General features: G+C 48.2%; 1 protein-coding gene across 1 annotated transcript in view; it reads right to left on the bottom strand.

The window, feature by feature from the left end:
* Window positions 1-2,029: 2,029 nt before the first annotated feature.
* LOC132968567 (ras-GEF domain-containing family member 1B-A-like) overlaps window positions 2,030-12,500 on the bottom strand; it is a 19,945-nt gene continuing 9,474 nt past the window's right edge. Inside the window, exons 5-10 of the mRNA XM_061034231.1 lie at window positions 8,119-8,334; window positions 7,471-7,545; window positions 5,990-6,085; window positions 5,084-5,186; window positions 2,898-2,977; window positions 2,030-2,143 (exon numbers count right to left, since the gene is read on the bottom strand). Coding sequence (XP_060890214.1) covers window positions 2,030-2,143; window positions 2,898-2,977; window positions 5,084-5,186; window positions 5,990-6,085; window positions 7,471-7,545; window positions 8,119-8,334 — 684 coding nt within the window. The remainder of the gene's footprint in view (window positions 2,144-2,897; window positions 2,978-5,083; window positions 5,187-5,989; window positions 6,086-7,470; window positions 7,546-8,118; window positions 8,335-12,500) is intronic.

The following is a 12,500-nucleotide window of genomic DNA, read 5'->3' on the forward strand; positions in this document are numbered from 1 at the left end:
GAGAGAGACAGAGGAGAGAGAGAGAGACAGAGAGAGAGAGAGAGGGAGAGATAGAGAGGGAGAGAGAGAGCGAGAGAGGAGAGAGAGATAGAGATAGAGCGAGAGAGAGAGAGGAGGGGAGAGGAGAGACAGAGAGAGAGACAGAGAGAGAGACAGAGAGAGAGAGAGAGAGACAGAGGAGAGAGAGAGAGACAGAGGAGAGAGAGAGAGACAGAGAGAGAGAGAGAGGGAGAGATAGAGAGGGAGAGAGAGAGCGAGAGAGGAGAGAGAGATAGAGATAGAGCGAGAGAGAGAGAGGAGGGGAGAGAGAGAGAGAGAGAGAGAGAGACAGAGGAGAGAGAGAGAGTCAGAGGAGAGAGAGAGAGACAGAGGAGAGAGAGAGAGAGAGACAGAGAGAGACATGGACTGACACCGCTCCTCTTTGTGAGACCGCAGCAGAGAGATGAGTTGACATGTAGCGTCAGGACGGGAGTTGAACCCACGACCAGTACAAACATTGGACGCCTGCTCTACCAGCTCATGTTCCTCTTAAACAACCAAAGACGTGATGAAGCTCGTTAAAACACCTCAAACATTAAAATCTTCACAGCAAAGAGCAACACAAGAACTAAACAGGATCTTTGTTGATCAGCTCATAAATTCCTCCAGGAGATCATAAACACACCCCCCCCCCCCCCCCCCCCCCCCCCCCCCCCCCCCCCCCCCCCCCCCCCCCTCTGAATACGGGGTCAAAAGGTCGAGGACATACCAGACTCCTCGGGAACTTTCTGTTTCATGACCCGGGACTCTCCTCGGTCCTGCTTTGTTTTTTTGTTTTTCTCTTGAAAAATGTCTCGGGTCACAAGGTCACAAACCTCAGAGACTCAGGGAGCACGCCGTGTTTATCAACAAACAGCCTGAGGAATGAGGAGAAGCTAACCGCTAACGTGTGGCTGACCACGAGCTCCGACCAGAGCGAGGAACACGATGTCATCTGGCAGGCGGCCATGTTTATTTTTCTCCTCGTGCCCTGAGAGGGGAAACAACATGTTATATCTTGACCCACTGCTGGCTCGACCTCAGAGTCCCCCTCCGGACTGTTATGCAACCACACACCCCCCCCCTTCCCCCCGCCCCCCTGTGTGTGTGTGTGTGTGTGTGTGTGTGTGTGTGTTTACTGCTGCTGTAAACACACCATGGGAACTCAGCGACGGTTTGTTTTCCTGTCCTTTAAGTTCACGTTTCAGAACATGCAGATAAAAAAAGACGAGGAGATAAACATCTGGATGTTTTTATGTAACTGATCAGCAGCCGAGCGTGCGTCACAAACGCAGCGGTCCGAGCGGTCGGATAGAAACCCTCGATATTCAGTCTCTCTAAATGTTTGTCACAGAAACATTTCAGAGTCTGGAGCGCAGATGTTTCTTTAAACAAACAGAAACAGAGTCAGCCTCCAGTTTGACCTCTTAACCCTCACCGTGTTGGCGTCTGGAGCTGGAAGCCGTCCTCTGCTTCCTGCTCTATACGACTCTAAACGTTTACTAAATGAACATCACCGCCATCTTTGTTTTTGGAGCCAGAAGTGACCATATGTGGACAAGAGGGAGGAGCTTAAGAGGAGCGAGGAACAACCATCACCTCAGAACTGAACAAGACATTCCTCAGGTTGCCATGGCAGCATACTGTCAATCACAGGTAGCCCCGCCCTAAATCCCCCCCCCCATCCGCTCCTCGCAGGACTCCCCGTCGTCATGGAGACGATGCAAAGTGTGAATCCTTTCCCGACACTTCTGTCCTCTTCTTTCTGGTCCATACGACTCTAATCGTTTACTAAATGAACATCACCGCCATCTTTGTTTTTTTGGAGCCAGAAGTGACCATATGTGGACAAGAGGGTGGAGCTGCCCTCGCTCCTCTCCAGCTCCACCCTCTTGTCCATATATGGTCATTTCTTTAGACAAAATACTGACAACATGAAGAACCATCACATCGGGGCTCCTCTGCTTTGTGTGCGCTGACTCTCAATGAACTTCCTGCTAAAGAAGACTTTTTATCCTCGTCTCCTCACCTTCTCTCTGCTGCTGTTGGCGGTGATCGACCTCTGCGTGGCGCCTCTCAGAGACGTCCTGTAGTTGTAGAAGTTGCTGGAAGGATCCATCTGATGCTGCAGAGACAAAAAGATTCATAATGAGTCACTTCAGAAGGAGAGGAGCTGAAAGACAACAACTGATGGTCACTATCCAAGCAATATATACCAGCATGCATTGCAGTTCATCGAACAGAAAGTCAGAGGACAAAGTCATGAAGTTCATCACTTGTAGATGCAGTAACTCAAAGGAACTTTTAAAGGAACTTTAATTGCCAGAATTTCACCTTAAACAGCATCGTTAGAAAAAGAATGATTATCTGCACTCACAGAGCTGAGACCCTCCCTCACTCTGCGTTCTCCATGCATGGAGTGAGTTATCATTCTGTACATTTAAAATATCTTTTGCATCAATACTCGTTTATTTTTCATCCATTTTTGTGCGATCTGTAAATCTCCGCTCTCCCACTCAGATCTTTGTTAGCGTTTCTCCGTCTTTGTTATCACACATCATCGTCCACATGTCACCAACGAGAGAACGAGCTCCTCCTCCGCACGCCCACCGCTCATCAGAGCGTAACACAACAAAAGCACCGAGCTGAACGTGTGTGTGTGGGCGCGCAGGACAACACACACTTAGAGACAGAGATGGAGATTTAAAACTGAGGCTTTAGGGTGCTTTTATTTTGAAAATCTGAAAGAGAAACTAGTCTACTGCTGCAAACATGTGAACCTCTGCTCATCGGGATGTAATGCCTCAGAGTCATCTCCTGCTGTTGACTCTGCACCACATGTTTTTTAGTTGAACTTGTCTTCTTTGGGACACACTCACCTCTAAGATGTCGAACTTGGCCGTCTTGACTTTGCTCCAGGTCTTCTTCAGTCGAGACACGGGACTCATGTTCATGCCGGCTGCAGGACGGAGGAGAGACAATGAGAGAGACGTCAGAGAAGACACCCAAACATCATCGCTGTAACACATGGCTTTTTTCCCACTGACGCAGACAGACGCGTGCACACACACACACACACACACACACACACCACCCCCCCCCCCCCCTTTCTTTCTGTTGTGTCTTCTGATGCAGCGAAGCAAAAAGGCCACTGGAACAAAGGAGTTAACACACGCCTCGTTTCCCCTCGTTGCCCTGCTTCCCATATGGTAATGGTCCGTGTGTGTGTGTGTGTGTGTGTGTGTGTGTAGGTTCAGACACAGAGGGGTCACCGTCAGAGCGAGGACACAAAACATCCTCCAGTCAACAAAAGATCTCACAGACACACAAATATGAAACTCTGAGATGCTGAAGATGATTCTCTTCCCCCTCCCCTCCTTCTCCTCCTCCTCCTCTTCCTCCTCCCCTCCTTCTCCTCCTCCTCCTCCTCCTCCTCTTCCTCCTCCCCTCCTTCTCCTCCTCTCTTCCCAAAACACAGATTGAGTTTAAAGCGTCACTTTCAGCTCTGCCCTCAAATCCGAGCACAGCGGCATTTCAGAGCGAGTATCAGAACAAGTCTCTCCTGGGACAGTGTGTGTGTGTGTGTGTGTGTGTGTGTGTGTGTGTGTGTGTGTGTGTGTGTGTGTGTGTGTGTGTGTGTGTGTGTGTGTGTGTGTGTGTGTGTGTGTGTGTGTGTTGTGTTCATGGCCCGGTTGGGACACATCTTTACGTTTATGAACACAGTGGTATATCATCGTTGACTTCTCTCTTTCAGCACTAAACAGATGCTGACTTTAATGTTGGGATTTCATCTTGTTGTGACGTCACTTTTTGTCAAAACTGGTTTATTGACCTCGGACGGCGATCGAGGTAACAGTCCGGTTTCTTATCAGCGCTGCTTCTGATCGGATAGAAAATAAAATAAAACTAAAAAAATCTGTCTAATAAAATGGTCCTGCCTGATTGGTCGACAGGTTTGCAGATTAAAGGTGAAGAGAATATTTGCATTTGATAATTAGAGAAAACTAATGACTGAAACGTGCAGAGACCCCCGAGGCGAGCTGGAGGAGAGGAGGTCTGCCTCCGGCATCTCTCTCTCTCTCCTTTTCTCTCTCTCTCTCCCTCTCTCCCTCCCGTTTTTCTCTCTCTCTCCTTTTCTCTCTCTCTCTCTCTCCCTCTCCTTTTCTCTCTCTCTCTCTCCCTCTCCTTTTCTCTCTCTCTCTCTCCCTCTCTCTCCTTTTCTCTCTCTCTCTCTCCCTCTCTCCCTCCCCTTTTTCTCTCTCTCTCCTTTTCTCTCTCTCTCTCTCTCCCTCTCCTTTTCTCTCTCTCTCTCTCCCTCTCCTTTTCTCTCTCTCTCTCTCTCTCTCTCTCCTTTTCTCTCTCTCTCTCTCCCTCTCTCCCTCCCCTTTTTCTCTCTCTCTCCTTTTCTCTCTCTCTCTCTCTCCCTCTCCTTTTCTCTCTCTCTCTCTCCCTCTCCTTTTCTCTCTCTCTCTCTCCCTCTCCTTTTCTCTCTCTCTCTCTCTCTGAGGGGAGAGAGACAGAGAACAGCTGGCACTCCAGTATCACGACTCTCCTCCTTTCCGCCCCCCCTTCGTGTGCTCTCACTCTCTCTGGTCAGTGCTGACCATCTGCCTGGATGGTTTGTTCGACCCCCCCTCCCTCCCTCCCTCCCCCTCCCCCTCCCCCTGTCCTGAGAGGACGACCAGATGCCCTGACCCCTGAACACGTGGACATCTCTGGGACCAAACCAGGTCTCTAAACCACTGTGCTCCACATTACCCATGATCCTTTGCAGCTCCTGTCTGAGTGTTTCTGCTCTCTGACTCGCTCTGACATCATCACAGTGAAGGAAGTTATGTAACGCTGAAACCAACCGCCACAAAGTCAGGAGAGGTTACCACCGCGGGGGGAGAGAGAGAGTACGTTCTCTCTCAATAACAAACGTTATTTACATCCCTGATCTGATTTCTGTGAGTAAAACATAAGACACAGAATCTGAAACTAAGGAGTGCTAATCTGTTTTTAGATGTCAGACTTATTGTTTCCTGTTTGTCACATCAGAGGAGGATAAAGAACAGGGACTCACAGATGATGGCCATGAGGGAGTTGAAGTTGCCGATGTTGAAGCACTCGCGCGCCACGTCGATGAAGAACTCGATGACTCGCGCTCGATGCTTCTTCTTCACGGGCTGCGAGCAAAACATAGAAAGGAGAAATAATCGTTGGCATCGTTCTTCTTCTCTACTCCACTAAGAACAAAGACACAAAATAACTGATCAAAGAAGCAGAAGAAGAGAAGCTCAGCGCCTGCGTATTCAAATGGACGGCGCTTCTCCGTCTCCTCACGTTGTACTGAACTGAACACCAGGCGCTGACATGTTGAGCTGGTGACATCATTTGGAGCCGGGACGTGCTAAAGTGATGCCACGCCCCTTTCTTGAACCCACAGAACACATTAAACTTAACGATAAAAGGTCAAAGGTCGTTCAGGTGTGTCCATACAGTATGACTGTATTGTTAGTTTTCATTACTTTTTATCTCGCCCGTCCTCCTCCGGCGCTGCAGGAGCCTCATTGGTCAACAGAGCTGTCAATCATTACGTGACAGCTGATCTTTTAATTGTTTTTATGTTAACTAATTTAAATCCAAACTTCTCAGAAAGATTATCATGATTTAACGGGATAACAGGGTTGAGATTCTACCCATCTGTTGCCATGGAGGAGGCGGGGTTTATGAGATATACTGCAGCCAGTCAGCATATAAATACTCTGGCTTCACTCCCAGGGAGGGGGCTTCCCTACGTCCATCTGTATACAGAAGCTGTGGAGCGGCTGCAGCGTTGATGTTGCCTCACGGCTTCTTTGTTTTTGTTTTTCATTTGTGACATTTTTAAGACTTTCATAACGGCATGTTGTGATGCAATGGCAGCGACTTCCTGTTGACTTCCTGCGCTGCACTTTGCTCTCTCTCCGACTTCCTGCGGTTCACTCACCATGCAGATTTCTGTGGCCACCAGATAACTGAGGCGGTTGAACCACTCCACGTACGCCTCCAGGTTGTTGGCCTTCTTGTGATCGCTGAAGCAGCTCTGCAACAACAACAACAACAACAACAAGGACACGTTTAATCAACAGTTCAGATGAAGGCAGAGCAGACATAGTGCTGAGGGGGGGGGGGGGGGGGGGGGTAAATCAGATTTCTTCTTCTCCTGTTTCCCTCATTCAACGCCTGACTGCACCGGGTGAATAAAGCGCTCGGCCTCCCTCTGATCCTCTTCACGTTATTCATGCTGCGTCTTTGTGTCCACGCCTCCTGATCTGATTCCACACATTCCTCTGGCCTTACGACATTCAACCCCCCCGCCCCCCTCCCCCTCCCCCCTCCCCCCCCTCCCCTCCTCCCCCCTCCCCTGAACATCCCAGGAGTCATTGGAGCGCTGCACACATTGGTATTTTGATTTTTATGAGCGGAGTGCAGAGACGTTTCTTAAAGACATATAGATCTGTGTTTGTGCTTCATATGATCTCTGTTCATGATGTGACATCACTTCCTGTATAACCTCTAACATTTGCAGCACCTCGCGGGGTTAAAGGAGTTCGATGATGACGCTCCAGATGTTACAGTTTTTATTTTACATCATTTTTAAACCGGATCATTCAGCAAAAAGAATGAAAGCTATTAAAGTCGTTATTTTTTATTAATTAGACCACCTGCAGGAGGTTTGTTCACAAAGGGTTAACACACACACACACACACACACACACACACACACACACACACACACTCTCTCTCCTCTTGTCCAAGTGGCTCTTTGGGGGTTTGAAGACGTCCAGCCTGAGGCACAAAGGCAGCCCTAACCCCCCCACTCACCTCAGCTCCACAGAAAAGGGGGCTGTTGCCCAGCAGCCGAACGCCACACAAATGAAACCCACCGCCACACACACACACACACACACACACACACACACACACCCTTTCCAAAACAAACCTTGGGCTGCAGCGGTTGCTAAGAGATGAGGTGAAAGCATGGACGTCTCTCCCAGACAGGAAGACGGGATGAATGGAGGAAATCGCAGACGATGTGCCTGAGTGTGTGTGTGTGTGTGTGTGTGTGTGTGTGTGTGTGTGTGTGTGTGTGTGTGTGTCTGTGTGTGTAGTAGTAGATATTAGTCCTGCTCTTACAGTCTACAGACGCCCTGCCCTCGCTCTGACCCGTGCAGCAGCAGGTCTGTGTGTTGTGTAAACGTCTCGTCCGTCTGGAGCTGAAACCGGACCGCCTCTCTCTCTCTCTCTCTCTCTCTCTCTCTCTCTCTCTCTCTCTCTCTCTCTCTCTCTCTCTCTCTCTCTCTCTCTCTCTCTCTCTCTCTCTCTCTCTCTCTCTCTCTCTCTCTCTCTCTCTCTCTCTCTCTCTCTCTCTCTCGACCGCCGCCAAAAAACTAAAGATGACATAACCTCTTTATCTGCAGACGTTACCTTATCGTTGTCCAGAGGGTCTTTCTGGACGAAGGCCTGGACGAATTCTTCAGGCCCGATGTAACTCAGTCTCTCCTGAGGAACAAAGAGAAGAAGAATCAACTCACTGCATCTTTAAAAAGAAATGTTAGAGAAATAACAAACAGGAAGGAAGGAGTCGTCAGGGGTTCTTATAAACATGTAACTAAGGTGATTATGTTTCCAAACCTCAGCCACATATGTTCAGATTGATCTTTTTTTTAACGGTTTAATGGTGACATGTTGATGAGAACAAACGTGTGGTCAGACGCTGCTGTTTAAAAATCAATGCTGCGGTCGGGCGGATGTGGGAGGAGCCGAGATGGTGGGTTCACCTCGACCACCATGTTGATTTGCAATCCATCAAACGTGTCAGCTCCGTCCTCGCTCACATGTTCTCTCCTCTAAAGCATCGATTCTGTCTGTTTCTCTCTGAGGTCACTGGAAAGATCTCGGATTGTTTTTTCAGACGATACAACATCGACATCTCGATTTTCTCTGACGTCTCTCGACTAAAGATCGATGTGATGTAACAATCTGAACAGATCTTTAAAAACAGTCGGTCTCGTTCTACTTCCTCTCGGTTGATGTTTGAAGAGCGAGGAATCAGAATATAAGATTCGTTCTCACCAGTTCTATGTGTGTGAGCTGCTGGGCGACGGTGAACGGGTCGTTGCAGATGGACAGCATGTCTCTCTGGAGGGTCGCCTGAGGCTTCGCCTTCAGGGCCGACAGTCTCTCCGCCGCCGTGGCGTTGATCTTCACCAGCGCCTCCTCGTACTGACTGAGCACCGTCAGCCTCCGGATCAGACCCTGACTCATCTGACCCACCGCCTTCCTGTACACCTGAGGGACGCCCGGACGAGAGGAGGGAGAGAGAGAGAGAGAGAAGCAGAGGGTTAGAATTTTATGTTGAAGAGATTCAACAGTTTTACTGTCGTCTGAAATCCTTCAGAAAATAAAAACATTTCATATTTCAGTTTTTGTACATTTTAAATGTTTTATTTTTTTATTTAAATTGTACTGTGTTCACTTTCTGTTTGCAATCTTTGCTGCTGTAACACCGTAAATTTCCCCGTTGTGGGATAAATAAAGGATTATCTTATGATAAACACTTCAACCAGGTCTTAGAGGTCAAAAGGTCGTCCTGTTTTCCAGGCCTCAGTTAGGTAAGAGTTCCTCTCTGACACACTTTAGGGCTTCAGTTGCATAACGTGTGTGTGTGTGTGTGTGTGTGTGTGTGTGTGTGTGTGTGTTTTTTTGTATAAACGAGGAGGATCCTGTTCGTGGTCTCTTTACATTCCTTCTCTATGAGCTGACCCAGAAAGTCTCGACCCCCCTTTTTCTTTTTCTCAGGACCACAAACCTCGTCCCTGAACTCTCAGAGTCTGAGTTCTGAAAAACAAAAAGTGGAGGAAAGAAAAACTCGCAGCTTTAAGACGGAGGAGGAGGAGGAGCTAAGACAGCGAGCAGAGCGGAGTGTCATCAGTCAGCTGGAAACAAAGACTGATGATGGAGACCAATCAGCTGTGGCTCCCTGGATGTTATTAAATATAAACATTCCTCGCAGCTCGACATGAATCTCCTTCACGCGCTCGCAGCAGACTCGGGGTAAACACACATCGTCCTCCGTTCCTGCGCAGTCGGAGCGCGGTGAGAAACACCACCGGTGAAAATCACTTCAAAGTCGACCATCTGCCCGAGCTTCTGTCCAAACAGAGAGCGGGATAAAAATAGATCTGTGAGGTAACCGTCACACGCGGAGGGACTCATCAGGACCGCAGGCCGTTACCTATGAGAGGGGCCCAGCAGGGGGCGCTGTGTCCGCCCTGGCAGTGACCCTGAGGCGGGCAGACGGTCGCTCCGTACGACTCGAGCGCTCGCTTCTCGCTGTCGTATCTTTCGAAGTCTTTTTTGGTTTTCTTGGCTCAGTGATGTCACTTCCTGTGGAGCGACATCTGAGCCACAGCAAAGGCCCCGGGCTGTTTTTCAGCCAATCAGCCGAGCAGAACTAATAAACAGAGAGGATTGTTTATCTACAAACACCATGAGACTGAAATATCTCCAAACCTTCTAAATAAAGAACCCCCCCCCCCCCCCCCCCTGCAGGAAGGACGCCGCACCTTACGAGGAACTCAGCATGTTTCCACTGCAGAGACCAGGGTCTAAATAAAGACTCTGGGACTTCCTGGTCCAGGTTCAGACTCTCAGAGAGGACCGGGGGCTTTGAAGGGTTTCAGCCTGTAAGTGTTGAACTCGTTCTTCCTGCAGCATGAAGACGACGAACGCAGACACAGAAGGTCTGAGCGTCTGGAAGCGTGGGCCAAAAGTACCCGCTACCTTTTACAGATGTCTTAAAGATGTGGTTGCACCTAGAATGAGTTTGTCACATGACCAGGTCAAGGTTTTCAAGAACTGTTCCAGGTGAAGCAAGTTTTTAAAGACTCAACGTCAGGACTCTTATTCTCTGAAAACAGACGATTTAAGAGATTTGAAATCTGCGTCCAGTTTGTGTTTCAGATCTCAAGATCTCTGGAGACTCATGAGAAAGGAATCAGTTGCAAAGTCTTTCTGAGAGTAATGGGTGACAAAACCTTAAAAACCTCTGTCTCCTTTTAACCCGTAGTTTACAGTAACCTGGAGCTTCGCTGTTTCTTTCTAAACAAGTCGACATATGAACAGTCAAAATCAGAAAAGTTTGATGTTTTGCAGAGAGTCCTGCAGCTTCGTCTGCAGGGTGGGTATCTAAATCCTCAGGAAACATTAAACAGGAGGGCAGTGAATGCATCATTAAGATTAGGAGGAGTCCTGCCTATGTTGTATAGTCCCTGTTCCATGTTAAATGTCTGAAATCTTTTATATAGATTTGTCCATGTTTGATACTGACTTGCAAAATATTTTGATGTCTTGTTTCGATTGTTTTTAAATCCCATGTGATCTTTAATTTGCTCCCTGCTGTCGTGAGTGTGTTTCTTTGTCCTGTTTGTTCAATATATAAAATAAAATAATAAAAAAGATGAGGAGGAGTAATGTTTAGTCTGCTTCTTGTGTTCCAGGAAGCCGGAGGAGAGTTACATAAAGAGCTGGAGAGCAGGAAGAGGTCGGGTTCAGATCCCAGCTGCTGCTTCCTCTCTGACCCGACCGCCGCCTTAATGACAGATCCTGATCCTGAACGTGGTCTGGACCCGACTTTAAACACATGTTCAGGTTTTCTATTCTGGACTCACAGAGCGTCTGGCCCGAGCTCTGCGGTGCTCGCTCTGCATCCCACTCTCTACTTCAAGAGCAGAAGTTCAGTTTGACTTTCCTGCTAAACATTTAGAGATTCTGTGAGAAACAAAGACTTCTGCTGCCGTCTGAAACTTTCAACGCCGAGGTCAGACTGCACGTTATGAGCATGACTGAAGCCAGACCCGACAGACGCAGAGTGCAGGACCCGTCGGCTCTGAGAGTCAGAGGTTTGATCATGTGTAGTCATTTTCTTTACTCTTCTTTCTGGGTGTCATCAAGCCCCGCCCCTCTTACCCCTCACATCACAGCATGAGTGTATGACTCTGACACAGTGAGCATCTCTTTGTTAGAATGCCTGGCGGTGTGTCACAGATCATCATCATCGTCATCATCGTCGTCTGAGAAGAGAATAAATCTCGTCCTGAACATTTGCTCGCAGTCATTTGTCCTCAGAAGCTTCCTGTTAGTCTGGGCGAGCACACGAGGCCGCTCTCATGTCACCTGCAGGGTGTTGAAGATTTATAAAAAGTTTCCTTGTTCACACCCGACAAACATCCAGAGCGCTGAGCATCTCTCTGTCCAACTCATCATCACATACAGAGTCTGCCCCGCCTCCCTCCTCGCCCCCTTTAAGTCCTGGTCTACCAGCCGGTCTGAGCCCGACTCACTGCTGATTGAAGATCAGTTCATGTCATAAACTTCATTTTTACTTCCTGTTGGGTTGAAACATGCAAACTAAAATCTCCTGACGCTGTTTAAAAAAAAGAAAGCGTGATGTGGTTTTGAGGGGAAGTCAGAGGAAATGGAGCTCTAAACGAGCGTCTTTACTTTTCAGGTTTGATGTTTTCACTTCCTGTTTGAGCTGCGAGTGTTTCTGAGTGTCAGTGAAGACGTTTTGATCTGAAGATGAAATCAGGATCAATCCTCACGCCTGGTTTATTGATGAGTCATCTTAAACACACAGTGTGTGTGTGTGTGTGTGTGTGTGTGTGTGACTTTAGTGTGTGTGTGTGTGTGTGTGTGTGTGTGTGTGTGTGTGTGTGTGTGTGTGTGTGTGTGTGTGTGTGTGTGTGTGTGTGTGTGTGTGACTTTAGTGTGTGTGTGTGTGTGTGTGTGTGTGTGACTTTAGTGTGTGTGTGTGTGTGTGTGACTTTAGTGTGTGTGTGTGTGTGTGTGTGTGTGTGTGTGTGTGTGAGTGTGACTTTAGTGTGTGTGTGTGTGTGTGTGTGTGTGTGTGACTTTAGTGTGTGTGTGTGTGCGTGTGTGTGACTTTAGTGTGTGTGTGTGAGTGTGACTTTAGTGTGTGTGTGTGTGTGTGTGTGACTTTAGTGTGTGTGTGTGTGTGTTTTTCTCGTATTGAGCGATGAAGGAGGACAGATGGGTGTGTGTGTCCTCCATCAATGTCTGAAGCCTCCACACCCCTACATACACACACACACACACACACACACACACTAAAGTCACACACACACACACACACACACACACACACACACACACACACTAAAGTCACACACACACACACACACACACACACACACTAAAGTCACACACACACACACACACACACACACACACACACACTAAAGTCACACACACACACACACACTAAAGTCACACACACACACAGACACACACACACACACTAAAGTCACACACACACACACACACACACACTAAAGTCACACACACACACACACACACACACACACACACACACACACACAGACACACACACACACACACACAGAGACACACACACACACACACACAGAGACACA

The sequence above is a fragment of the Labrus mixtus genome, unplaced genomic scaffold, assembly GCF_963584025.1.
Source record: "Labrus mixtus unplaced genomic scaffold, fLabMix1.1 SCAFFOLD_159, whole genome shotgun sequence".
Lineage (NCBI taxonomy): Eukaryota > Metazoa > Chordata > Actinopteri > Labriformes > Labridae > Labrus > Labrus mixtus.